Below are 27,191 nucleotides of genomic sequence, written 5' to 3' on the forward strand. Positions count from 1 at the left end.
GTGGGAACTGAGACACAGAGAAGTGAAGTGACTTACCCAAGGTCACACAGCGGACAAGTGGCGGAGCCGTGATTAGAACCCATGACCTTCTGACTCCCAGGACCGTGCTCTATCCACTCCGTCATGCTGCTTCTCTACGACACATGCTTGGGCCAGCACAGAGGCAGGTTGGGTGGAGAGAAAGGAGTGGTTTCTGGAGGTGGTGTAGAGGGAGAACTGACAGGATTTGAAGACTGACTGGATATGGGGGTGATAGAGAAGGAGGAGTGGAGGCTAATGCCAAAGTTGTGGGCTTGAGAGTTGGGAAGAATGCTGGTGTGGTCAACAGGGATGGGAAAGGGAGGAGGAGAGGACTGGGGAGAGGAGAAGAGTTCAGTTTTGGACATGCTGAGCTTGAAGTGTCGGTGGGACATCGGATAGATATGTCCTGGAGGCCGGAGAAGGCAAGAGACCGCAGAGAAGCCAGGGCTGAAGAGGGAGTTTTGGGAGTCATCAGGTGCAGATGACTGTCGAAGTCGTGAGAATGGAAGTAGGAGGTACTTTCGCTTTTGCTCGAAGGGAGCTTGCTGCTCCTTTCCCGAGTGTCATATTTGTTAGCATGTACTATGTGCCAGGTACTGTATTAAGCTCTGGGGTCAATACACGCAAACTGGGTTGGACACAGTCCCTGTCCCAAGTGGGGCTCAATGCCCATTTTGCAGATGAGGGAACTGAGACCCAGAGAAGTGAAATGATTTGCCCAAGGCCACCCAGCAGTCCTGGCAGCAGTGCTCCCGCCTGGTCCGCCCTCAGCCATTGACTCCCGCTTCTAGCTGGGATGCAGCATTGTCTGAGGTTTCATTTTACTGAGTCCTTGAAACACTTCCTCTGCCCTTAAGCTTGGCTGTGTACCCTTTATTCACCTCACTCTCAGCTCCACGGCACTTATGTCCATCTCTGTCATTTATTTTAATGTTCAATCATTCATTCAATCATATTTATTGAGCCCTTACTGTGTGCAGAGCACTATACAGCAATAATAAATAGATTCCCTGCCCACAGCGTGCTCACAGTATAGAGAGAGAGACTGACATTAGTATAAATTACAGATATGGACGTAAGTGCCGTGGGGCTGGGAGGTGGGGTGAACAAAGGAAAAAGTCAGGGCAACGCAGAAGGGAATGGGAGAAGAGGAAAGAGGGCCTTAGGCAGGGAAGGCTTCTTGGAGGAGATGTGCCTTCAAAAAGACTTGGAAGCAGGGGAGAGTCTGTCTCCCCTTTAAGACTGTGAGCTCTTTGAGGGCAGGGAATTTGAGTATGACTGCTAAGGTGTACTTTTCCAGGTTCTTAATACAGTGCTCTATGCACAGAAAGTGCTTAATAAACAGGATTGATGGATCGATTGCCCTCCAGGCTTCGGGTTTCCCTGTTCGAGCTCTCCGTAGAGCAGCTGTTTGGGTCTCCTGCTGTCCCCCATTCTCCTCCCCAGGGAGCTGGGTTGAAGTGAGCAGAGCTTGGTGCTAGGAGACCGACCCCGTTCCAGAGGGTCATGGTCTGTCGTGCCATCTGATGCTGCATCGGGCCCACGAGGAACTGTTCAACAAGGAAGAAACTCCCTCGGGCCCTCGCCTCTAACGTGGCTGAGTTCAGGGGAGTTTGCCTGGGCCCTCGGCCACGATACCGGCTCTTGGTGTCTCTGATGTAGCGAGCCCTTCGGCCTTCAAGCGTCACCACTGACCTCCCGGGCCCGATCCAGAGCCTGTAGTCGATTGCACGGGCCTCTGGCTCAGGTTTCTGGGCCGGCAGGAGCCCACCAGGGATGAGCCTCATGTTGTAGAAGTTACTTGGTGGGATTTAGGAACACAAATGGTGTAGCTTGCGATTAACTCAGTGCATTTTTTCAATGGTATTTGTTAAGCTCTTGCTCTGTGCCAGGCACTGCACTAAGTACTGGGGTAGGTACAACCTAATCAGGTTGGACACAGTCCCTGTCCCACATGGGTCTCACAGTCTTAATCCTCATATTACAGATGAGGTAACAGGCCCAGAGAAGTGAAGTGACTTGCCAAGGTCACACAGCAGACAAGTGGTGGAGCAGGGATTAGAACCCGGGTCCTGATTCCCAGGCCCGTGCTCTATCCACTAAAGCACACTGCTTCTCACTGGTGCATGACACTAGGCTGCCTGGGCTTTATGAAATTTAGAAATTTAAAACTTGTCTGGAAAAACTGTTAGAGAAATGAAAACAAGTGCTGCAAATTGGGTTGAGGAGGAGGAAGTGAGGGATAGGGTTGGGAGCTCGGATACTTGACGATGACCCCTGGATATCCTCTACCTGGGGTCTCCCTTCCGTCCTGCCCCTCTTCCTTCCCCCAATCCCTCTCTCTCTCTTCCCGTCTGGGTCCCTCCCCCTACCCCCCCGTTCCCTCGATTCTCCCCTAATCTCTCCCTTTTCCCTCCCTTTTCAGCAGGTAACGGGCAAGAGTTTTGGAGATGTGGATTTTCGGACGGCACTGGAGAACGGCGTCCTGCTTTGTGAGTAAGTACCATTTCGGTACCTGGGCGGCCTGAAGGTCGGGTCACTGGTGGCCTGGCTCGGGGCTTGGGCTGACCATCCGCCCTACAACCCAGATTGGGGCCACCCCGGTGAGGCAGCAGAGCCATCGCTGAGGGCAACGCCTTCTCTGCACCCGTTGGCCCAGGTCGGCCTGGCCCAGAGCCGTCAGGCTCCGAAGAAGCAGGAGGGAGCTGAACCGACAGATCTTCTCCAGGCCCGTGAGGGGAGCATTTGGGTGCTGGGTGTTCACTGGGCTCAGAGTGCAGTGCTGGGCACCCACTGTGGGCAGCGGGCGGTGCTAGGACTTGCTGTGGGTGGAGTGCTGTGCTGAGCACCTGTTGTTGGCAGAGGATTGCACTGGGTGTTTGGGAGTGTGTCCAAAATGTCAAAGCCCCGATCCCTGCCTTGGAGGGGTGTCAGCTGACGGTTCACATGCGTCTGTGGGCTGCGCGTGTAATGTATATGCGGGCGGGAGACGTACAGCGGGAGCAGAGGGGAAGCATAGGGACGCTACTAATAACACAGAGAAGCAACAGATGACTAATGAAAGCCAACACCCGCATGCGCAAAGTGGGGCATGGGGTGGGCGGTGTGTGTCGTGTGGGGATGGGGATGTTTAGGAGGGCTTCTAGGGTGGGCTTAGGAAAGCAGTTCATCCCGGGGTGCGATGGAGGGAGCGGGATGGGCCAACCCAGGGGCTGAAGGGGGAGTCACGGACCCTTGCTGCTCTGTCCAGGCTGGACACTGCCCACTGTCTCCTTCCCTCCCCTCTGTGGGAATCGAACTGGGGCCTGTCTTCCTACTGCTAGGTTTTGGGGTCCAGAGGCCCGAGGTGGCCAGGACAGAGCTTGGCCGGTGAGTCCACACCTCTGGTGGGGTTTGGTTAGAGGACACCCCCGGCCACCCCCCGGCCTTTCAGCGTTTCCCAGAATGAGGGTGTTGTTAGCAGGGGGAAGCGGACTGTCACACTGTCAACAGGCTTTAAGATTTCTTCTTCTTGTTCAAGCAGCAGGACCCCTTGGGGGGCTGCGGAACCCTGGGGGCAGTTGTGGACACAGTGGGATGGGGCCCTAGGGGCAGTTGTGGACACATTGGGTTGGGCCCTGGGTCACACTATCCCAAAAGGGATCGTGGGCAGTTTTGGAGAGATGGGGAAGGGCAAGCAGAACAGGAGTGATGCGGGGCAAGGGGAGGCTGGGCTAGGGCCGGGAGAAGAGGGGCAAATGGGGGGTGTCAGGCTTCCAGCCTGTGGAATGGGGTTATGGGAGGGTGGGTGGGGCGGCTGTTGACCCTGCAGTGTTTCCCTCCCAACCAAACAGGGCTTGGTGGGCCCCAAGCATTATTATAGTGGTTGGTGGTAACAGTGGGCATCCAGGGGGCATACGGCATGGCATCCACAGGGATTGACTTTGGCTTCTCGGGAACTAGCTCCGTGGGGGCAATGGGACCGGTGCCCCAGTTCCCAGCTGTGGGGGGTAAAGCCACTGACTGTCTTCTCAAAGCTATTTGGACGGAAATACCAACCAAGCTCCCCCTGAGGCTCTGACCAGACCTGAGAACTTCCAAGCTGGGCTGGAAAGACCCCAAATGTCTTTTTTTCACCATGATAGCTCCAACTCCCCACTCCTGTAATATTCCAAAGGCCCCTCACCCCTTCTCTCCCCTCACCCACAAGGCACCTGATCCCCATATTTGGCCTGGTGTCTCTACAGCCGCTCCTCCCCTTTTCTTCATCAGTAGTATTTATTGAGTGCTTACTGTGTGCAGGGAACTGTACTAAGCGCTGTGCTGCAATGTGGGCATGGCTCTCGAGAGCCAGTCCCCAGGTCCCCAGCCAGGGCTCGCGCTGACCCCACCGGTCAGGAATTCTAATGGCGGCTGTCCAGGACTGTCTGCGGAGATTGGCGTCGGCCCACACTTGTTTACGCCCTCCCCGATGAATAGATTCATTCTCTGCCAGCCCCGCTGCCCTGGACCAGCGTCACAGACGCCGCGGGTACCCAGCGCAGCCTGGTGTGTGTCCACCCTCCACTCCTCCCCAGGGCAGGGTGCCCGGGCCAGGCGGAGCCAAGGGCCGGCAATGGCGGGTGGGTGGGCGGCAGAGCAGCCCAGGGTGGGTCCGGAAGATTTTAAGCACCGGGCTGTTAGGGGGTGTGCAAGTGGGTAATACCGAACTCCTTCCCTGAGAGCTAGCGAAAGAGTGCTTTGCCGTCATGGGATGGAAACTCTTCTCTCCCCCCCCCCCCTTATTTGGGCTCTCTGACCTCTCTGACAGGGGTCATTTCTCCACCGTCTTGGGCCATTTCATCCTGTAGCCGGATCGCCCAGAACTGGCCCAAACCAGGTGTTTCCTGGACCCGATTGATCCAAGTCATCCCATGCACCCGGCTGGCCCAGAATGCTGCAGGCATGCTCACTCACCCACAAGGCCTGTATGAGCACCTGGAATGGTGTCATATAGAGCTACTGTTTGAGCCCGGCCTGCGCTGGGACTGGCTGAGGCCATGGGAACCAGCACACCCCAGAGCCAGCTGCAAGAGAGCTTTTTTTAATGGATCTCGGCTGCTCCCCTACCCCCATTTCCTGCTCGGGGCAATGCCGTGACAGCAGGGGCCGTTGACCTTTGAGCTCTGAGAGCCCAGGAAGGGTGCCCAGAGTTGGTATTTGTTAAGCGCTTACTATGTGCAGAGCACTGTTCTAAGCGCTGGGGGAGACACAGGGGAATTAGATTGTCCCACGTGGGGGCTCACAGTCTTAATCCCCATTTTACAGATGAGGGAACTGAGGCAGAGAGAAGTGAAGTGACTTGCCCACGGTCACACAGCCGACAAGTGGCCGAGCCGGGATTCGAACGCATGACCTCTGATTCCCAAGCCCGTGCTCTTTCCACTGAGCCACGCTGCTTCTCCTGAGCCACGCTGGCCACACAGAGTGAGGGCCAGTTCTCTGTGGGAGAGGCTAGAGATTCACTGTGGGCTTCTTAGGGTTGCGTGTGTCTGTGTGTGTGTGTGTGGTGAGGGGTGAGAGGGAAGTGGGGTGTCTATGCCTGTACATGTAGGGCTGTAATCCGTGCTGCTGCCACAGCTAGGGGTGACGGGGCAGGGAGAAGGTAGAGGCAGAAAGACCCCGGTGGAAGGCAGTGCAGGAATCAGGATTGCGGGGTGAGGATCGGACTTGTAACGTCCCCGCCCAGGGAAACCCCTCCCTGTCTTACACACTGTCCAAGGTGTGCAGCCTCCCAGTTCTGCAGGAGGTCCCCCCACCCCTCCCAGCCAGGCCCCCACTGGGGGTCACACTCTGTTTTTAGCTGGGATGTGGGGAGTTGATGGCCCGTGAGCAGCAGCTTTTCACGCAGGGTTCTTCTCCTCCTCCTTCCAGGTTGCTGAATGCCATAAAACCAGGTCTAGTGAAGAAGACCAACAGGCTGGCAGCGCCCATCGCGGGTCTGGTGAGTTCCTAGCATCATCATGCGTGTCGTCCTCTCCCCCTCCCTGCTCTGCACACTTTGCCCCACCCCAAGGTCTTGACCAGGACGAGCGGCAGTGGGCTCTAAAGCTGTCCACAGCCACCACACTTCCTGCTATCAGGGTCCCACCAGCCCTCAGAGACCGACCCCAGCAGTGGAGAAACAGTCTGCCCAGCTTTTCCACCAGGTGACCAGTGGGGAGGGAGAGGAAGACACTGATGAAAGAAGGGAAAGTGTGGGTGTAGTCAGGGACTGGGATTTTGTCCTAAATCCCATCTGGGAAGCAGTAGGTGAGTCTCTCTGAGGTAGGGATGACCCGCCTTCACCATGGTTTAGTGGCCAAAGACGTGTCAGGTTGGAGTGGGGAGGAGCAAGGGTCACTTTAGTTTGCATTAGCCTGAACCAGCGGGCCGGCCTGCCCCGGGCCCGGTCCGCCTCGTTGGTTCTTCTGAAACAACCCCGTCTCAGAGGCGTTTGGGGCCCCTGTGACTGTCTGCCTGTGTTTGGGCCTCCACATAGCTGGATGGCGTGGAGCGGAACAGGGGATGACAGCTAACTAACCACAGTAGTTACTCAGGGATAGTGACCGACCATGGCTGAGGACTTTCCAGAACCAAGAACTTGGAAGTGGGGATTCCATCAGTAAATCAATCAATCAATCGTATTTATTGAGTGTTTACTATGTGCAGGGCACTGTACTAAGTGCTTGGGAGAATACAACACAATATAATAGACACATTCCCTGCCCACAACCAGTTTACAAGCTAGAGGGGGAGAGAGACATTAATATAAATAAATCAATTGCAGTTATGTACATGATGCAGTTATCTACAGTTATGAACATTCCATGGGGTGGCCTTGTCCCAAGCAATCCAGTGCATTTATTGAATCATCGTAATCTGGGGAATTCCTATATAACCATGCAGAACATGCAAGTGGCTGATGTGTACTAAAGTTGGGCAGGGGCTGTGGGGGGCTGGCATGTGCTAGGGGTCCAGAGGGGATATGGGTGTCAGGCATGACATAAGGGCACAGAGGGGCTGCGGGTTTCTGGTGTGCGCTGAGGGCTCAGAGGGGCTGCGGATGTCTGGTGTGATATAAGGGTAGAGGATCTGTGGGTGTCAGGTGTGACATAAGGGTGCAGAGGGGCTGCAGATGGCTGCCATGAGCTAAGAGTGCAGAGGGGCAGCAGGTGACTGGCTTGTGCTAAGGGCACAGAGAGGCTACGGGTGGCTGGTGTGGGCTGAGGATACACAACTCTCTGTTGAGCTGCCCAGATTTCACTGAGCTGCCCCCAGGACCGTGACATGGGAGGTCTCAACCATTCATTCATTCATTTATTGAGCACTTACCATGTGAAGAGCACTGAACTAAGCGCTTAGGAGAGTACAATATAACAATAAATAGACACATTCCCTCCCCACAGTGAGCAGGACAAGGGAGTGGGGGTAGGGCAGGCTCAGTCCTCCAGGCCGGAGCGTGACGGCGGAGCGTGGAATCCCACACCCGATGCCGAGGCCGTCCGGAGGCTGTGTGGGGTAGGGTCGGGAGAGTCGCTTCTGTGCGAGTGTGGTGAAGTGGGAGAAGAGAGCTGGTGAGTGAGAGCTGACAGAGGGCCCTAAAGCCGATGGTGAGGGGCTTTGTAGAGTATGTGTGGCTGTTAGAGGTTTTGAAGGAGTAGGGAGATGTGCGCAGACTGATGCTTTAGAAGAACGATCTGGGCAGTAGGATGAAGTCCGGACCTGAGAGATTGGAATCAGGGAGGTCCCAGAGAAGACTGATGCAATAGTTCATTCGGGATATCACAAGCTCCCAGCCTGAAGTGGTGGCTGTTGGGGAGGAGAGGAAGCGGGATGGATAGTGGAGGAAGGGCTGACAGGATCGGTCAACAGACGGAATGTGGGGGTTGGGAGGGAAGGAAGACAGGGCGGTGCTTGGTCCACAGTGCCCGGTCCCCTCTCAAACATCCCTGGAATCCACAGGGGTGGCGGGCACAGATGGCAGAGTTCCCAGCAGAGGGTTCTGAAGCTGCGGTGCCAAGCGCGTTCCAGGCCGGTGCCCCAGCAGCCGGCCATGGAGGGCAACAGGAACGTTTATCCGGCCGAGGTCCAGTGGGGCAGAAGGGCGCATCTCAGTCCCTCGGGCCCGGAGGTGGGTGACTGGTGGGGGTGACAGGGTTAAGACCAAGTCGTTGAGCTCCAGTTCTGCACCTAGAGTGGAGCCCAGAGTTAAGGGCCTGGGTCTCTTCGCTAACAGTTGCTGACAGCTGATGTAGTTGGGTTGCGGGAGGATGGGGCTGGGCCGAGGGCCGGGACCTGTCGCATTCTTTTCTAGGTGTCTGTGATGCTATTAGCTGTGACCACAGAGGGACGGCCTCAGGCTACGGCTCCCAGCACAGAGCCAAGCCTCCCCCACCCCGGCTCTCCCCACGAGACCCCAGTCCTCCTGACCGAATCCCAGACCTCTCAGCTCCCCCTCCAGGGGTCCCAACCCTCCCAACCCCCGCAGTCCGTCACAGTGGGCCAGATGTCAGGTCTTGCTCAACAGAACAACATGCCGACGGACAGCCCGGCCGTCAGCAGAAGACAGGCGGCCCGTGGGACCGGACTGGGCACGGCGGGGATTCCCGTGTCCAGAACTGAGGGAAAAGGTCAAGCCGGACCCTGCAGCTCAGACTCGGCCAGCCAAATTCTCAGGGGTGGGCAGGGGCTTCGGGAGAAGCGTGGGCTTCTCCCGGCGGACACAGCTGGCGAGGGGTGTTCAGAGCCTGTGGTTTTGTAAGCCTTTGGGGATATCCGGTGTTGATCTTCCCTGAACCTGCCGTGCGGTGTCCTGACCGAGCCTTCCTGGCCCTGCAGTGTTCTACCAGCCTGTCAATCAGTGGTATGGACTGACTACCTGTAGTGTGCAGAAGGCTGTACCGAGCACTTGGGAGAGTGCAGTAGAGTTAATAAACGTGAAAAGTCCTTGAGGGAAGGAATCAGTTTAGTGGGGAAAACCATTAATAACCTAATTTAGAGATGAAGAGGGGACTGGCTACATAGATGAATTAAATAATAGTTGCAGCTGTGTCCGACCTGTTGTATTGTACTCTCCCAAGTGCTTAGTACAGTGCTCTGCACATAGTAAGTGCTCAATTAATACAACTGATCGATTACCTCGTATCTATCCCAGAGCTTAATCTAGTGCTTGCCATTTAGTAAGTGCTTAACAAATACCATAATTATTATGGAACTTGATGTGTACAGAGAAGCTTTTGAGCAAATTCAGCACCAATAATTCATTCAATTGTATTTACTGAGCGCTTGCTGTGTGCAGAGCACTGTACTAAGCACTTTGGAGAGTGCAATATAGCAGTAAACAGACACATTCCTCACTGCCACAGGAGGCTGTGGCCAAGCCAGGCCGGCTGTTGGCCAGGGAGAGACCCCGGCAATGGCCGCAGTCAGTTCTCTCCCCAGTTTGACTGGGGCCAGGGATCACAGTGGGGCCTCTGAAGGGTGTTTGACACAAAGTAAGCACTTAAATGCCATAAAAGAAAAGAAAGAAAAGGGAATTCCAGTCCCAAGGAGCATTATCCCGTTATCCCCATCCCAAGGAGCATTATCCCCCCGAAGGCTCGCTGAACCTGGGAAGAGATAGGCTGGGGATCATTTTTCAGGTTAATGCCCTCGGGGCCTAGTACCCTAGCTTGGCTGGTCCCTTTCTCTCCCCAGATCCTGATCATCTCAGTCAGTGGCCTGGACCCTTCCACAGTCATAGGCTCTCTTAACAGTGGCGGAGTGCTCAGAGGAGGGATGGGTGGTGCAGGAACCCAGGAAAGTGGGTGGCTGCGGGTGGCGGAAGGAATGAGACCAGATGGAAACCATCCTCACCACACTGTTGTCAGGAGTATTTATCGGGTGTCCACTGTGTAGGGAGCCGGGTGCCGGCGTCATCTGGGTGCAGAGCTCGACTGGTTGCCTGCCTCGGGACTCAGGGAAGCTCTCCCGAGGAGGAGTGGACCTTCTGGGCCTTGAAGGTTTGGAGGGCCAGGACTTTGCGGATTTGAAGGGGGAATTGGTCCCAGACGGGAAGAGCGGGAGTGAGGGGTCAGAGATGGCACGTCAGGCAGGAGGAGCGGCTCGGGTCAGCTTGGGAGGAGTGGAGGGTGTTTGTGCACAGGCAGAGGGAGAATAAGTGTGTGGGTCTGGGGACAGCAAGAGAGTTGGCGTAACTTAAAAAGTATTCTAGATGTTCCTTCCTGCCTGTGAAGAATGTCTCTCAGAGAGGAAAGAAACCCCGGGTTTCTGCCTTATCTTTTGTCTGCCACAGTCCTCGGCAGAGTCCATAATGTGACGTCAGTGTCCTGCCAGTCCCCCGGGGCCCGGCATTCCCTTTAAGTGTTGTGTGAAAAGGAAACGGGAGTCTGAGCCGTCTTCCCATGCGGGCCCCCATCCTCAGGCCTTCCAAACACAATGTCCCTCTGTCCTTCTGTCTATCCATTCAATCCTCCAGCCGTTCACCTCTCTCTCTCCCTTGCCCCTCCCTTCTCCCGGGCCCTAAGACCCCCATCCTCGCTCAGTGAGCAGTCGTGCCCAGTGCCCCAGCATCCCCAGAGCCAGGAGTGCGGTGGCTTATGAGGTCCGACGCAGACCCTGTTCCATACCAGGCTCGCAAGTCTAAGTAGGAAGGAGAGCGGGTATTTTATCCCCATTACGCAGAGGAGAGAACCGATGCACAGAGAGGTTAAATGACTTTCTTGGTATCACCCAGCAGACAAATGGCAGAGCCGAGATCGGAACTCAGACCCGTGCTGTTTCCACTAGGCCACGAGCCCTGGGGAAGGGAGAGTGGGGCCGGGAGGGCCCAGTCAGGAATGGGATGGGACGAAGTGGGTGGGTAAGTGGGCAGATGGGGGCAGTTGGGGAGAGTGCCTCGCAGAGAGTTGAGGGGTTTGGACTGTCTGTGCTTTTCAGGGCAGTGGGGAGAAAGGGAGGGAGGGGAGGAGTAATTTTCTCCGTTTGCCTCGGGCCCCACCCCACCCCGTCAAAGACCTCCAAACAGAAAACACGCTCACACCTTGGAGATGCCACAGCTGGTGCTGACCCAGAGCCGAGATCTCGGACGCTTGGAATTGTCATCCCCAGGACGCCTTGGGGGCAGGAGGAGAAGGACTGGGGAAAGGGGAGGAGTTTCTGAAGGCGGGTAGGGGAGGGGGCAGACGCCACACAGCTGCTGTCTGTCCGGGCTGGGGGACCGCCCGTTCGGAGTGGTAGCTCCAGACTCTGAGAGGGTGTTGCGCCTGCCCACGCCCACGGGGCCCCTGTTCTGAATGGGGTGCCCTCTGAGTGGTGCTCGTGGCCCGGCGGGCTGCCCATGGAAGGGTCCAAGTGACCAGGATGGTGCTGGAGGGTGAGTAGGAAACGACTGTCATGGGGGTGCCGTGCTCAGTCCCTGCCCCACCATGGTCCTAGGAGGTAGAATGATGCTAAGGGGTTGGAAGGGAGGCAGGATGGGCGGGCAGGGCTCTGGGTTAGCTCATGCAAACGGTTCTGGGTGGTGGCACCTGGAGGATGCAGGGATAGACCAGCAGTGGACGGAGACTCTCGGGGAGCGAGCATAGCCAGGGGAGGGGGCCGGGAGTAACACCACTCGGAGTGCAGCCTGTCTCGTTCCCCGTCCGCCGGTTGGTTCCCATGTGACTGCCAATTGGATCTGCCCGTCACCGGGTAGAAAATAGACCAGGTATGCGGGGACTGACAAGACTCAGCCCTCCTGCCCTCTGGCCACAGGCTCAGTATGAAAATGGTGGCATCCTCCTGGACCCCTGGAGATTGTGGGCGGGGCCAGGGCGGGCGGGGAACGGACGGGGAGAGGGGTCCAGTCCCACCCTTCAACGGAGGGGGCCGAAATGGCCCCCTGCATTTTCTCCCTCCCCAAACACGGCCCCTCGGTGGCCCCCACCAAGGCTGGCCATGAGAAGACTCCCCAAGCCAGAGGCTCCAGGGTCTTAGATGGAAGCAGGGTGGGTGGGGGTCCCCATGGGGAGGCGGGCGGGACTTCATGCCCAGCTGCTCTTTGGGGGATGGTGGGATTCTTGCCCAAATGCCTGCTAGGTCGGGCAGGATCTCTGCCCCTGAGACCCAGGCCCGGGCCACTTCCCAGCCTAAGCTGGCAAAGGGCCCAAACCTCCTAGGGGCAAGATTGGGTGGCGGGGTGGTGGGGCTGGGGTGCAGTCCTGCGGTGGAGTGATTTCCCACAATGAACCGGCCCCATTTGGGACGTCCGAAATGCGACTGAGGGCAATAACACCACCAGCAGGTGACCGGTGGATTCCACATAGCGGCGGACAGCACAGAGCGGGACCTGGGTTAGATGTTTCCAAATCTAAGTACGGATCCCTTTTTCCCATTCTGTTCATGGCCGAAATAGCAATCCTGGAATGACCGAGGCTCCAGCCTATTTGGCTCAGCCCAGTGAGGCCAAGGCTGTGCTCTCTCAAACCCGGGAGTATTGCTGATCTCTGGCAAATCTTGGCAGAGATGAATCCCTGTGGGGAAGGGTCTGATTTACAGAGAGACTCTCCGTGGATGAGGAAGAGCTGAGTGGGCTGCCTTGGTTTCCAGGACAATATCATCTTGTTCTTGAGAGGCTGCAGAGAAGTGGGGCTGAAGGAATCCCAACTTTTCGATCCCGGGGACCTCCAGGATCCAGCAAGTAGACTAACAGTCACGTAAGTAGCAGCCTGGGCCCTTAGTGCTTGGCTCTTAGGACTTGGGACTGTTTCTGCTGAGACTTGGGAGGAGAAGGAAGAGAAGTAGCCAAGCAGGTGGGGGTTCCAGGAGATAGGTGGTGATTTGGGCACCACAGCTGGAGCTGTTGGCAAGGCCCTGGAGAGGGTGGGATGGGGTGGGGAGAGGCAGAGAGGGGTTGTGATCAGCAAGAGAGCCCAGGCCTCATTGCACCCACAGCTGGAACCCGGGGACACTGACAATCGAGTGACCCCAACCGTGGTGCTCTGGAAGCACCAGAAAGGGGCAGGGGTGGGGGCCGTGAGTAGCTGATCCAGTAGACTTGTCCCTTCTGGTAATTTTCTTTCTCTTTTGTGACCCAGGAACAGCGACTGCAGCAGGAAGCTGAAGAATGTAAGTGTTTTCCCAAGTCCTCTGCTCCCGCAGAAGTGGCGGTGGAATTGGGGGCTGGCCATTAAGGTTTGGACAGCATGGCCAGCGCTGGCGTATGTCCATCCCTTGGGCAAGTCCTTCTGGGCACCCCGATGGGACACGGTCTCTCGGGAAGGGAGATGGCATTGGCCAGAGGTGGGAGACTCCTGCTGTTTGCGGGTTGAGGGGGGCAATTAAACACCAGTGTAGGTACCGGGAGTCCTGAGTTCCAGTCCCAGTTCTTCTCCTGGGCTGCTGTGTGACTTAGGGCAAGTCCCTGAACCTCTCTGGATCTCCACTTTCCTCCTCTGTGACCCAGGACTGGGAAAGGATGCGCTGAAGCCAGTGAAGGCGATTGGGGGAGTGGACGGGTGGTTGAGGTTCACGGGAGAGATCACTGCTCTTGTTGGTGATTATTAAGAGCTGCTGGCAGGGAAAGCCACATTACTAACGCCAGCACCTGCCCTGCCCTGTCCTACCCCTGCAGGTTCTGGTGACCATTTACTGGCTGGGGAAGGCGGCCGGCAACAGCCCCACCTTCAGCGGAGCAGCGCTGGACCTGAAGTTATTTGAAGGGTTGCTGGCCCAGGTGAGAAAAATGGCGCGACTCCTCCTCCTCAATGGCGGATGCCCACGGGAGAAGGCAAACGGTGCTGGCTTCGAGATTCAGAGCTCAACTGGGCTGGGCCCTGGTGGAGGTGGGGTTTGTGTGTGTGGAGCGTGAGAGATTGTGTTAGGGTGTTCTCACAGGGGCAGGATCCCGGGGCCTGGTGCAGGGCAGTGGTTAGTTCTGGTGAAAATTCCACGTGAACCTGGCATCCAGGATTCTGTCCACTGGGCAGTGATGGTTCTGGGCAGGACACAGATGTCTTGCTGCAGCCCCAGGTGAACACTGGGAATCTGAAATGGGCACATTTTTCTGGGAGAACATTTCTGAGGGGCCGGTGGCCGGAGGCTCCTCCGGGCTGGGACTCGCGACATAGGGGATCTGGCATCCACAGTGATGGCCACCCTGGTAGGGAGAGAAATTGCCTTTGTGGAGTTGAAACTCCATCGCAGATGGCCCCCAGACTAATCCATTTGTCAGTGGTATTTACTGAGCGTCTACTGTGTGCTTAGTGCTGCACGAAGTGACTGGGAGTGTACAACAGAGGCGAGACCCACGGTCCTGCCCTCAAGGTACTTGCAGTCTAATGGGGAAGACAGGCTGACAGAAATTATGTACAGTAAAGAGGAAAAGTGGACAGAGCTGGGAAAGATGACGGTGGCCCTCAGATTTGAGTATGCACATTCATATGGGCATAAGAGTCCAAGGTGGCTGCTGTGGCAGAAATCATTTGGAGAAGGGGTGAGTCCAGGAGGCTTTGAAGTCAGAGAGAGCCGTGGTGTGGCAGATCCAGGCGGGCTGAGGGAATGGCATGAAAGAAGGGCCAGAGTTAGGAGAGCAAGGGGCGGTGAGAAGGGTCTCGGAGCAGTGTAGAACGAGGGCTGGGAGTCTGGGGTGAAGAGGATACAAAAAGTGATAGGGAGAGAGCCTGGGGGCCAGGTCTCAGAGGTTTCTGCTGTGTGTGTGTGTGTGTGTGTATTGGGTGGGGGGAAATGGACAGCCAATGGAGGTGAGGAGTGGGGAGGTGACACCTGTCCCCGTTCACCCTGATCTGCTGTCCTTTGGGACCCACGAGGACTAACCCGAGGTGACCCTCTCCCCATCTTCAAAATTCTTCTAAGACTCCTCCGGGAAGCCTTCCCTGATTGCTCCCCAGTCTCCCCATCTCAACTCTCGTCCCCCCATCACTTAGAGACTCCTTATTTTTATGCAGCCCTGTTTCCTCCTCTCTGGACTTGAAGTGTCAATCATCCCACCGCCCCTTCGCCGAGTTTAGATGAGCCCCTTGAGGGCAGAGATTGTCCCTACAGGCTCTGTTCAAGCGCTTAGAACAAGTGGTCTGCACATAGTAATTGCTTAATAAATACCATTGATTGATTGTTATACTGTACCAGCGCCTAGGAAAATGAGTGCGCTGAACACAGCTCCTCAGTCATTCGTTCATTCAATCATATTTATTAAGCACTTACTGTGTGCAGACCACTGTACTAAGCACTTGGGAAAGTACAATACAACACTAAAGAATGACAATCCCTGCCCACAACAAGTTCACAATCTGGTGGGGACGACAGACATCAATACAAATAAAGACATCAATATTAATAAGTAAAATGACAGATAGATATATATATATATATATATATATATATATAAGTTGTGTGGGACTGGGAGAGGGGGAAGAGCAGAGGGAGCAAGTCAGGGTGACGAGGAAGGGAGTGGGAGCTGAAGAAAAGTGGAGTTTAGTTCTCAGTTAATAGTCGATTGATTGATCAATCAGCCGAGCTGGGAAGACTAGGGTGGCCCCGATGTGTAGTGGCTCCTAAAAGCAAGGCTTGATCGGGACCAAGTGGCCCAGCTCCATCCCCCTCCCCACCCTAATTTGGGCTTCTTCTGGAGGGTCAGGGGTCGGGGCCGGTCCCTGGGGCAGGTGGACTTGGGGGACGGGGGTGGATTGGCAGTGCTGCTATGGACGGTGGCGTACACCTGTGCCCCCCCAGAGGTGTGTGTGGGGAATTGGATTTGACTGTATTTGGATTTGCAACCTTTATTCACCCCCCCTTAGCCCCGCAGCACTTCTGTCCCTCTCCATTATTTATTTCTATTAATGTCTGTCTCCCCCTTGTCGAGGGCAGGGAACCGAGGCTATCAACCCTGTTATATTGCCCTCTCCAAAGTGCCTAGTGCAGTGCTCAGCACACAGTAAGCGCTCGATAAATGCGATCGCTTGCTTGATTGTGTCGGGGGAGGGTTGGGACCACAGTCTTGGCAACTGCGGTCCAGACCAGTGGGTCCACGCTGACCGGTCCGGCCCGCTGTCGAGCAGGAAAGGGATGGCAGTGGGCGTTGTCCGAGCCCCGCGCTCCCCTCAGCCGGGGTCTGCTTCTCTGTAAAGCGGTGGGTGCGTGTGTGTGTAAGTGCCTACACGTGTGTGTGTGCGTGTGTTGCCCGTGGATGTTTGCGCACCTGTGACCTCGAAAGAACCTCAAGCCAAGTCCCCTCCTGGCTGCCAGCGCCCCTAAATTGAGCAGGGCCACCGGCCAGCCCCCGAGCTGAGTGGGCGGGGGCCGGAGGCTCGGGGGCCGGGGCGGCCCAGGCGGGCAGCGCTGACGTGGAGGCCGAGCCGTGAATGGCCGGAGTCATTGTGGGCCCCGCGGCGGCCAAGACAAGGGCAGCATTGTGCCTGCCCGGCTGCAAGCTCTCGCCGGGCCTGCGCTGCGGGAAAGAATGCAGTGTCGCCGGGCACTCAAAGACGCATTCTCCCCCTCCCCTCCCCACAGGGCGTGGAGTCCAATCCAAGCACCCCCGCACCTCTTCTCCAGCCCTCCTCCCCGCAGCAGCGGGACGTGGGCCGGCAGCTTGCGGGGCGCCCCGGGAGCCAGGAGGGCCCAGTTGTCCACCCCGCGGGGAGCGATGGACTCGGACCGGCGCTCCGAGGTGCAGCTTCCAACGGCCTGTCTGGGGCCCGTGGGGCCAAGGGGAACTCAGCCGTGGCGTGTGGATGCCTGGAGGGGTGGGCTGCGGGGTCGGTTGCCAGGTCCACTGGTTAGGCTTTTACTGTCTAAAAGCGGTGAATTGGATGGACACTTTGTGAATTTGGTTTCCTGGGCGAATGGTGCAACTTGCCTTCAGTGATGGGCCCCTGGCGAATTGTGTCTTCGGCTGCGAGTTGTGGGCACCTTCTAAAATGTGCGAATGCTGTGAATTGTAGGCCCCGTCTGAATTGTCCGACTGCTGCGAACCGTGGGAGCCGTGTGAATCGTGCAACTCTGTGAATTGTGTGACTGCTGTGAATCGTAGGCATCGCGGGATTCGTCAATTGCTGTGAATTATGAGCACTGTGTAAATTTTGCGGACTGCTGCGGGTTGTGAGCACCTTGTGAATTGTTTTCTTCTGCGAGTGGTGGACCCTCTGAGAAATGTGTGACTGCTTTGAATCTTGGGCCTCTTGTGAAATGTGGCTGCTGTGAATTGTAGACATCGAGTGAGTAGTGTGACTGCTGTAAATTGTGGGCCCCGTGTGAACTGTGCGACTGCTGTGAATTTTGGGCAACTTGTGAATTGTTCAGCTGCTGTGAACTGTGGGCACCATATGAACTGTGCGACCGGGAACTGTGGAAACTGTATGAATTGAGTGACTGCTGTGAATTGCGGGCACCGTGTGAATTTGTGTGATTCCAATGAATTGTGGGCACCGTGTGAATTGTGCAACTGCTGTGAATTGTGGTCACCATATGAACTGTGCAAGTGATCTAAATTGTAGGCGCTGTATGAATTGTGTAAATGCTGTGAACTGCGGGTACTGTATGAATTGTGCAACTTCTGTGATTTGTGGGCACCATGTGAATTGCTCCTCTTCCTCAAGGTGGGGGGAAATAGTGGCAGTGTGGCCTAGTGGAAAGAACACAGGCTTGGGAGTCAAAGGATGTGGGTTCTAATCCCGGTTCTGCCACGTATCTGCTGTGTGACCTAGGGTAAGCCGCTTAATTTCTCTGGGCCTCAGTTACTTCCTCTTTAAAATGGGGATGAAGACTGTGAGCCCTACGTGGGAACCTGATTACTTTATATCTACCCCAATTCTTAGAACAGTGCTTGGCACATAGTAAGCACTTAACAAATACTGTAATTATTCTTATTATTCTCTTTGGGTGGCTGTGGTGGTGGATCTGAGTGAGAGAGCCCAGCTGGCTCAGAGCCGCTGCAGGGTGACCTGGCAGGCCCCCATCAAGAGACTGCGGTGCCCAACTAGTGCGTGTTCCCTAGTTACAAATGTGTGCAGAACTTTGTGCCAGTGCCCAGCCACAGGCAGAACAGTGTGCTGGGCACCCGCCGTGGGTGATTCTTAGAACACTCTAAGTAACTCGGCCCCAGCTCTAGTTGCGATACAAAGATGTAGCATTAAAAGGATGTAAGTGGAGCCCGGGCCCCTGTCCCCTGCCCCTTGACCCCTGCACTCTGCCCTCCAGGAGGCACAGCCCAAGGGGCTCTTGCCCAGGGATCATCGTTTCCGAGGCTCCTCTGGGTCCACCCATCGTTGGTTGTCAGGTAGTCAGTCGTATTTATTACGCGCTTACTGTGGGCAGAGCACTGTACCGAGCATTGGGGTTGTGTGTTTGCAGGAAGCCGACGGCCCGGACAGCCCGAGGCGCAGTGTCCGGGACAGTGGCTACGTGGACTGCTGGGAATCGGAGTGCAGCGATTCTCTGTCCCCCCCACGGCACACCAGAGATGACTCCTTCGACAGCCTGGATTCCTTCGGCTCCCGCGCCCAGCAGACGCCTTCCCCTGATGTGGTGCTGCGGGGCAGTAGCGATGGTAAGTGCGGTCGATCCCCTCCCGCCTCGAGCCCTGGGCTCCATTCCCACCACGGGGGGGCAGGTGAGGCTGAGGGCCCGGGGACCCTCCCAGTGCCCTCCGCTCTCCTCACCGTCCTCAGGCCGCGGCAGCGACTCGGAGCCGGACCTGCCCCGCCGAAAGTTGCCCGACGTAAGGAAGGACGACATGTCCGCGCGTAGGACGGCCCACGGTGGCGAACCCAAGTCCGCGGTGCCTTTCAACCAGTACCTGCCCAACAAGAGCAACCAGACTGCCTACGTACCCGCCCCTCTGCGCAGGAGACGAGCGGAGCGTGAGGAGCTCCGCAGGAGCTGGACCACCGCCGCCGCCGTCCCCCGTGGCACGGAACGGCCCTTCAGGTAACCCCCGGGACCGGGTTCCACTCGGAGCCGGCTGGGCCGGCCCCCAGCGGGGCCGGGAGGGGGATGCCCGGTAGGTTGGGACCTGTGGAGTGCAAACCCGGCCATGTTCCCCCCGCTGGGAGAGACACCCTTCCATCCCGCTCTCTTCTCTAGCCTCTCTGATTGGCCTCTCTGTGGTTTGGGGACTGAGTGGGGAGGGGGCTGTGCTGGGGCCCTACGGGGGAAAGTGGGTGGAGGGGAGATGGTCATTCCTCTGTGCCATCAACTCCTGGGTGGTCCACGAGAGGGGAAGGTAGATCGGGGTGCGGGGAAGCCAGGCATCCAACCGTGCACTGGGCTGGACGTGGCAGTGTGACTGGACAGCAGGGGATTTGAGCCATGGGAGATAGCCGACGGGGTGTGATGATGATGGTGATGATAATATTCGTTAAGCACTTACTATGTGCAAAGCACCGTTCTAAGCGTTGGGTGGCCAAGGTTGTGAGGTGGTGAAGGCCTCAGAAAGGTGCGTGGGAGAGCCAGGGGTAGGGGCAGACAGAAGGCCTTCTGTGGGCCTGGTAGGGGCTCAGCTGCCACGCAGGGATTGCCCAGGGCCAAGGATCTGGCTGTCGACCACCAAGGGTCCAGCAAATGTGTGGAGAGACCGGCCTTGGGGGGGTCTGGGGACTCACGGTGGGGTCCAATCTAGCACCCTTCGTGCCGTGTGTCATCTGACCTTCCCAGCGGCTGGACGATCAGCCGAGCCCTTGCCGCAAGAGAGAACCGTAACCACCTGCCCCACTGCATGCCTCCATGATAGCTGGGGGGTTGGCGCCGACTCTTTTTGCATGGCTCCCCTCCCAACACCTGGGATTTCCGGAGTTTGCTCCCAAGGGGACAAGCTGGGCTGGGCCACGGCGTGGCGTGGCCGTCCGAGGGGCTGGGCAGCCAGGTAAGCCGGTGTATGACCCGCCAGCCCCCCGGAGTCCATAGCCGAGGAGCCCATGGAGGGTGGCCGGGCAAACCGGGAGATTCCCTCCACCACTGAGGCCTTCGTCCGGACCCTGGGAAACGCTAGTGGTGGCCCGGCCCTTCCCCCGGAGGTAGAGCCCGGGGCCCCGGTCTCTGGCCCACGAGGTGAAGAGTCTGAGGGAGCCGAGAAGCTCCGGAGGCTCATGAAAGCTGGGATAGAGGTGTTGCCGGCAGCTCGGCGTTTCTGCAGGTGAGCGGGGCTGCCGAGCCATGGGATGAGTGCATGCGGTGTGACGGGGCCAGGCCCCAGGCGTGAGGGCGGAGCCCCTAGCACAGGGGTGGTGCTCGGAACTTGTTTTGGCTGGTGCCTGCCGGGGGCTACAGTGTCCTCGGCTCACCGCCTAACTGTGCGGGGTCGTGTGGCTGTTTGAAAAGCGGGCTGGTGTGATCAGCTGGCTGTCCAGTGGGGGCTTGGCACTGCTCGCAGCTGGCCTGGGAGCTGACCCGACCACAGCCTCACTGGAAAGCAGCTAGTGCCCCTCCCCATCCCTTCACCCCCCATATTGCAGCCACACCTGCTCCAGCCTAACCTGCCTGGCTCTGCACAGTGCTGGGCATGGGGCATGGAGTGTTTTAGAGGACATTAGTGGGGAGCAGGGGTGCTGTGGGTAAGCAGGAGCACTACGTAGACACTAAAACGGTGTTTGGCAATAGTGGTTAGGGTGGAGATGATAAACTGAGACAGCGATTGGGGCGGTGATGGTGAGCCACAATAGTGATCGGGGATGATGATTCCGAATGGTGATAGGGATCTGGGCAGTGAGGGTCAGTAGCCATGGTGATGGGGAAAGCTGATGGTGAGTAGCAATAGTGTTGGGGATGCTGATGGTGAGTAGATGGGACATTGGTGAGTCGCAGTGATAGTAAGTAAAGGTGGAGAGCGGCAGTAGCCCCGGGGGTGGCAGTGGTGAACAGTAATAACGATAGTGGCGGTGATGATGGTTGGCGATAGTGACTGGTGGTGGAGATGGTGATGACTGGTTTTAATGTCTGGGGTGCTCAGGATGAGCAACGAGAGTAAATATGGCAGCGGTGGTGAGCCACAATAATGATGGGAGATGAGGATGGTGACGGTGATTTTAGGTGAAGGTGCTAGTGAGGGGGCAGTGGTGGTGAGCAGGAGTGGTGAATGGGGCAGTGAGAGGGAGCAAAGACGGAGGGCAGCAATAGTGATCAAGGTAGCAGTGGTGAATGGCAATGGTGATAATAATAATAATAATAATGTTGGCATTTGTTAAGCACTTACTATGTGCTGAGCACCGTTCTAAGCGCTGGGGTAGAGACAGGGTAATCAGGTTGTCCCACATGAGGCTCACAGTCTTCATTCCCCATTTTACAGATGAAGTAACTGAGGCACAGAGAAGTTAAATGACTTGCCCACAGTCACACAGCTGACAGGTGACAGAGCCGGGATTTGAACCCATGACCTCTGGCTCCCAAGCCCGGGCTCTTTCCACTGAGCCACGTTAGTGATCAAGATGGTGAAGGCTGTGATTGGCTTTTAGCGACTGAGTTAGTGGCGATAGTGATTGAGGTGTGACAGTGAGCAGCACGCACTGAAGGGTGGCTGTAGTGACCAGGAATGGTGGGGGCAGTGAGTGGCAATAATGAAGGGGTGGCGATAAGAGTGAATTGGGGCACTGATGTTGAGCAGTGATAATGATCTGGGCAGTGATAGTGAGCACTGAAGAGCAGCCGTAGAGAGCAGTAGAGGTAATGATAGTGAAACCCTTCGTGGGCAGGGATTGTCTCTCTTTATTGCTGAACTGTACTTTCCAAGCCCTTAGTACAGTGCTCTGCACACAGTAAGCGCTCAATAAATACGATTGAATGAATAAATGGATGACAATAGCGATCGGGGTCGGCTAGTTACCAGTGATAGGGATTGGGATGCTGATAGTTAACATCGATAGTGATTGAGATGCTGATGATGAGCAGAGATAGTGATGGGGGTGGCGATGGTAGCCATTGGTAGTAGTGATGGGTGGTGGTAGTTTGAGTGGCCATAGTGGTTGGGACATTTATGGTGAGTGATGTTAGTGATCTGGGCAGTGATGGTGAGCAGCGATAGAGTGTGACCATAGTGATCGGGAGTGGGCAATAGCGAATGGGGCACTGATGGTGAGGGCGATTGTGATCGGGGGCAGGGGTGGTGTACGGTAGATGTAAAACTCCAATGGCTTCCTTGGCTGGCCAGGAGGTAGATGAATGGCCCACCCTAGTTGTGGGGTGAAGTCTTCCCTAGTTGTAGGGTGATGTCTTCCCTCTGCCCGGTGGCAGGCGGGCCCTGGCTAAGCTGAGTGGGGAGTCGGGTCTGAGGGCTTTGTGACCATTGGAAAAGTCCTGTTGTGGTTGCCCTGGTTCGTGCTTGAATCCCCAACCTCCATCCCCCCAGCCTGAAAGCTTTGGCCAAACCCGTTGGCTTTCTGGCCCGAATCCACCTGACACCCGCCAGCCCCTGAAGGTGTCCCGCCACCCAAGGATGTTTGTCCCATCTGTCTCCGGCCCCTGGCCTGCTCCTCCACCCCTCCCTATCTTCATCACCTTCATCAATAGCGGGGATCAAACACCCACGGAATGCAGGGGACTGTTCTGATCAGCACAGGGCTCCCAGGACACATAGTAGGCTCCCAGCACAGCTCTCTCTCTTTCTCTAACTTTTTTTTTATGGTATCTGTTAAGTGCTTCCTATGTGCCAGGCCCTGTACTAAACGCTAGGGTAGATACAAGATAATCAGGTTGGACACAGTCCGTGTCCCACATGGGGCTCACAGTCTTAATCCCCATTTAACAGGTGAAGGAACTGTGGCACAGAGAAGTGAAGCGACTTTCCCAAGGTCACCCACAGACAGGTGGCAGAGCCAGGATTAGAACCCAGGTCCTTCTGACTCCCAGGCTCGTGCTCTGTCCACTAGGCCATGCTACCTCTATGAACACAACAGGCACCCAGCAGAGTGGTCAGCACTCAGTAGGGGCCAGGTCCATTCTGAGCACGAGGGCAGTGGCTGCACTAATGCTTTGGAGCACGTGCCAGGCTGAATGTGAAATTTAAACCGTGCGACTTCCCCCTCACCCCATTCCCATCCCCTCTACCCTTGGTCTGTGCTGCTCTGGGGGTTCCAGGTGGGTAGTGGGGCAGGGAAGGGTCTCCTTTGGTGCCCCCCAGCTCCAATCCCTCATGTTCTGGCAGCCCCAAGCCCGCGGGCACAGATCCAGACTCCACAGACACAGTGCTCCGTGGAGAGAGCCTGCTGCAGGGGGCTGGCCGTGGTGCCCACGTGGCTCCTGACCCAGAGAGAGATGACTTCGCCATCCGCAGGATGTGTCGGGGGTCCAGAGGCAATGGCCCGGTCAACTCCGGGCAGACCAGCTCGGAAGAGCCCCCACAGGGCCAGCTGGGGCCCCACAGGTCAGCATCAACTCACGGTCCACGGGGGCTCCCCTGGGATCGGCCGGCCCTTCCTGGGAGGTGAGGAACAGCATGCCAGCCCCCGTAGGGCTAGGCCGTCCTGGAGCCGGTTGTCCACTGGCCATGGTGGTTCCAGGGTAGAACTGGTGCTACGCCTGGGAGAGGGGTGGGGGGAATGAGGACTTCAGTGTGCTCTTACGGCCCCTCCCCTGCTCCTCTCCAAAGTGGGAGACTCCTCAGGGGTCCAGCAGTGGGGGCCGCAGGCCCACGGGCACGGTCCCCGGAGCGGGAGCCGGATGGCGCGGAGGCTGGGCCGGGCCCCGACCTGCAGAGAGATGACATGGCCCAGCGCAAGGGGCAGCAGCGGTGCCGGCGGCTTCCCTGGAGCTTCGTGCCGGCCACCGCGCAGATCACCGCGGCCGACCAGGAGACGTGGGACAGGCTCCAGGTGTCCGCCGAGACCAGGTGTGGCACATGCCATCCCCGCCCCTGGGCCGGGGTCGGGGAGGCCTGGGCAAGAGTTTTAACTCTCGAAGATGGACGAGCAGGGAAGGCAGGGTGGTCCAGTGGAGGGAGCATGGGATGGGGAGGAAGCAGGGGACCCAGGTTCTAACCCCATTACTCCTGCCACCAGGATTCTTTGGGGCCTCAGCTAAGTCCCTTAACCTCTCTGGATCTCAGTTTTCTTAGCCACGTAATGGGGAAGAGCGTGCCTGCCTCTGCCCGGCTCTCCCCATCTTCCAGAGGAGGAAACTGAAATCCAGAGAGGTTAAGGGACAGGTCGCATGTCACACAGTGGGACATGTAAGAGCCAGGGTTTGAACCTCGATCATCTGACTCCAGGGTCTGGATCGCCAAAAACCCATCATCAGTATGGCCTTTCCTGGGCCAGCTCTGGAATCTGCCAAATGTTGGCTGGGCCCGGCCATTCTCCGGTGTGGCCCCTAAGGGACCAGCCCCCTCCCACCCCAGATGGCTCTGAAGGGCCGGCAGGTATTTTGGGCTGGAAACGACTTTCTTTCGCGTCTGCCTTAGTGTTCCATGATCGGGTCCTGGCCTTGCCATCCCTCACTTTCCACCCTGAACCATTCCCATCCCTGCCTCTCCCCTCACCGTCGCCTTGCTTCCTTTCTGGTTTTGCTCCAAACAGTGCCACCACCCCGCAGTCCCCAACCCCCGACATCCCCAAGGCGGTCGCTCTCCGGGACGACTTCGCCCGGCGCAGGGCCGGAGCCAGAGCCAGCACCAAAGCCCCGGGCCCCACAGGGGCGTGCGTGTTCTCTGGGCTGCTGGCGGACACGGACCGGGACGGGTGGTGGAGACTCAGCCCCGGCCAGGATGGGCCATCGGGCGCTGATGTCGGGCGAGAGGCGGGTGGTCACAGCGGGGGCCGAGCCCAGACTGGCCCCGGGGGTCCCATCTTCCCCCAGCACGGCCAGGACCCGGCCGCCTCTCTGGAGAAGTCGAGGTATCGGAGAGCTCGGTGGCCCCTCTGGGTCAGACACTGATCGCGTGCCATTGGCTGCCGCTTGATCTAACTGCGGGCTCCCACTGTGGGTGGGTGTGTGTGTGTGTGTGTGTGTGTGTGTGTGTGTGTGTGTGTGTGCGTGCATGCACGTGCACATGTGCTTCTCTTCCTGTGGTGGAGTGGCCCTGGCCATGGGTCACTCACTCTGGGAGTCATAGGTGACCACAACTCCTCCTCCTGCCAGCTGGCTTGGCTGGCCACACCCCAGGATCAGGTGGGGCAAACCCACACACCATTTCTGCCCCTTGGTTCTAGGGAATCAGTCAATGGTATTTATTGAGCGTTTATAGTGTGCAGAACTCTGTGCTTAGCCCTTGGAAACATACAATACAGTAGAGTGGGTAGATTCAATTCCTTCCCACACCTTGGGCTGGATAAATTCTCCCGTGGCCCCTCCCTAATTCATTCATTCATTCAGTCAGTGGTATTTATTGAGCGCTTACTGTGTGCAGAGCACTGTACTAAGTGCTTGGAATGTACAATTCGGCAAGAGATAGAGATAATCCCTGCCCACTGATGGGCTTACAGTCTAGTCGAGGGAGACAGACGGACAAAAACAAGACAACTTAATAGCAATATTTTACACCATTTTACACCCAGGAGTTGGGGGTCTCCAGGTGCAGGGAGCTCTCTGGTGGCCAGATGCCCCAGGCCCTGTGGGCTCCTGGCTTTCCTGACCAGGACGGCCCCAGCGGCGTGGCGCTATCAGAGGTTGAGAGGGTCCCAGCAGCCACAGCTCTGTTGGGAGAACTTGGCAGTGCTGACTCCTGCTCACTTGAGTCCCCACTACGGGAGCAGGAGGAAGAGGTTGCAGGAGGTTTCCAGGTTAGGCAGGAAGCTGAAAGACCCAGGGGCGACAGTCAGCCACCTTGAGCTGCCTCCTGAGCTGCCCGCCGGGCCCCACTGTGTGACTCCAAACTGGGTGGGCTTGAAGCAGGGGGAGCGTTTAACACCTGAGCTAGCTTTTGGTGGGGCGGGACCCTAGGGTGGCCCTCTCTGGAAAGCGGGTATGGAGAGTGGGGCCCTTCTCAGAATCCCAGGAAAAGGTCCCTCATTCCATCTCCCTTTCCCCAGGGTCTCAGAAGGCCTGAAGTCACAGCTCCTTGTGGAATCTGACTTTTGGTCTGTGCATGTGAGCAGTCATGGGTTCTGTTTGATTCAGTCTTCATGATAAGGAAGATGGGGGGAGCTGTAGAAGTTGTAGCTGTTAAGCGGTTACCTTACTAAGTGCTAGGAAGACATTTCCCCGATGAGGATTTGGCCCCGCCCCGGACCCCTGCAAGTGGACCCTTACCCTCAGGGAGGAGTCCCCTGCTCCCGGCACTGCTGCTACTAACGGCTCCGACGCTCACGGTCCCTGGACCACTGATACCCCGAGTGTGTGCTGGGGTGATGTGTGCGGTCTGGCCGACATCCCCCAGGGCGGACCGCACCATGGCGGGGAAGGGAGACAACCAGGCTGGAACGGGGTTGGAGCCAGGAGGCGGAAAAAGTGGAAATGATGGTTTAGTCTGGGATGGCCACTTGGAGGGGATGGGATTTTAGGGGGGCTCTGAGAGTGGGGAGAGAGATGGTCTGCCATATTTGAAAGGGAGGGGGTTTCGGGCCAGGATCAGCGGTGAGGCAGACGCAAGCAAGTTGATCGTGTGGCAACTTGGGCCAGTTCTGTGAAATGTATTCAGCACGATATCACGTCCCTAGCGATGGCTTCCGGGAGGCCTAGAGCAGAGGGGGCAATGTGTGCCTTCAATTTCATCCATCTCTGGTGGCTTTTTCTGTATCCTCAGGGCCCTCCTGGCCAGCAGGGTTGAGGGGAGGGGGGGCAGACCCGGTGGAGATAGAGGTCGGATGAGCCTTTCCCTGGGGACCCAGGTGGGTTCTGTCCCTGAGTCTATCCAGACTGGAGTCCAGAGACCCTGCTCAAGGTCTGAAACTCAGACAAGCACCCGGTGCTGACAGGTTCCTGCTGTCTGAGCAGCTAATGCTCGGCTGGGCCATGGGGGATTGGGCAGGTCTTTGGGTGCTCGAGACTTCCCCGAGCTCACACAGCAGGTCGAGGATGAAGCTGAGCCTCAAACCTGGGCTTTCTGACTCGCAGCTTTGTCTTAGACTGTGCTGTGCCCCAGGTTACCCAGCTGTTGGCTTTGGCCTTATGGGGCAGGCCTCAGGACCCCAAGTGATTTGCAGGCCTCCCTGACCCGCCGCCCCCTCCCACCCCCTTCCTACCCTGGCATCCCCGGCCAGAGAGCCTGATGGTGGTGTGTGCCGTGAGTTCCTTCTTTTGCTGGGATGCCA

General features: G+C 57.2%; 2 protein-coding genes across 7 annotated transcripts in view; both read left to right on the forward strand.

Moving 5' to 3' along the window:
• Positions 1–27,191, forward strand: part of LIMCH1 (LIM and calponin homology domains 1) — a 75,582-nt gene that overhangs the window by 19,035 nt on the left and 29,356 nt on the right. For 5 of the 6 annotated variants that reach the window (XM_029076717.1, XM_039913694.1, XM_039913696.1 and 2 more), the window contains exons 2-8: positions 2,447–2,517; positions 5,914–5,983; positions 12,610–12,716; positions 13,098–13,128; positions 13,634–13,735; positions 18,370–18,565; positions 18,687–18,945. In XM_029076717.1, the coding sequence (XP_028932550.1) occupies positions 2,447–2,517; positions 5,914–5,983; positions 12,610–12,716; positions 13,098–13,128; positions 13,634–13,735; positions 18,370–18,565; positions 18,687–18,945 (836 nt within the window). Of the gene's footprint in view, positions 1–2,446; positions 2,518–5,913; positions 5,984–12,609; positions 12,717–13,097; positions 13,129–13,633; positions 13,736–18,369; positions 18,566–18,686; positions 18,946–24,094; positions 24,837–27,191 lie in introns of those variants that run through there. The other variant, XM_039913697.1, reaches the window with a different exon arrangement.
• LOC120638726 lies at positions 19,236–24,048 on the forward strand. The gene is made up of 3 exons (XM_039913698.1): positions 19,236–20,149; positions 23,150–23,368; positions 23,594–24,048. The coding sequence occupies exons 1-3, from the start codon at positions 19,932–19,934 to the stop codon at positions 23,979–23,981; spliced, it is 825 nt and encodes a 274-aa protein (XP_039769632.1). The 5' UTR covers positions 19,236–19,931; the 3' UTR covers positions 23,982–24,048.

The sequence above is a fragment of the Ornithorhynchus anatinus genome, chromosome 12, assembly GCF_004115215.2.
Source record: "Ornithorhynchus anatinus isolate Pmale09 chromosome 12, mOrnAna1.pri.v4, whole genome shotgun sequence".
Lineage (NCBI taxonomy): Eukaryota > Metazoa > Chordata > Mammalia > Monotremata > Ornithorhynchidae > Ornithorhynchus > Ornithorhynchus anatinus.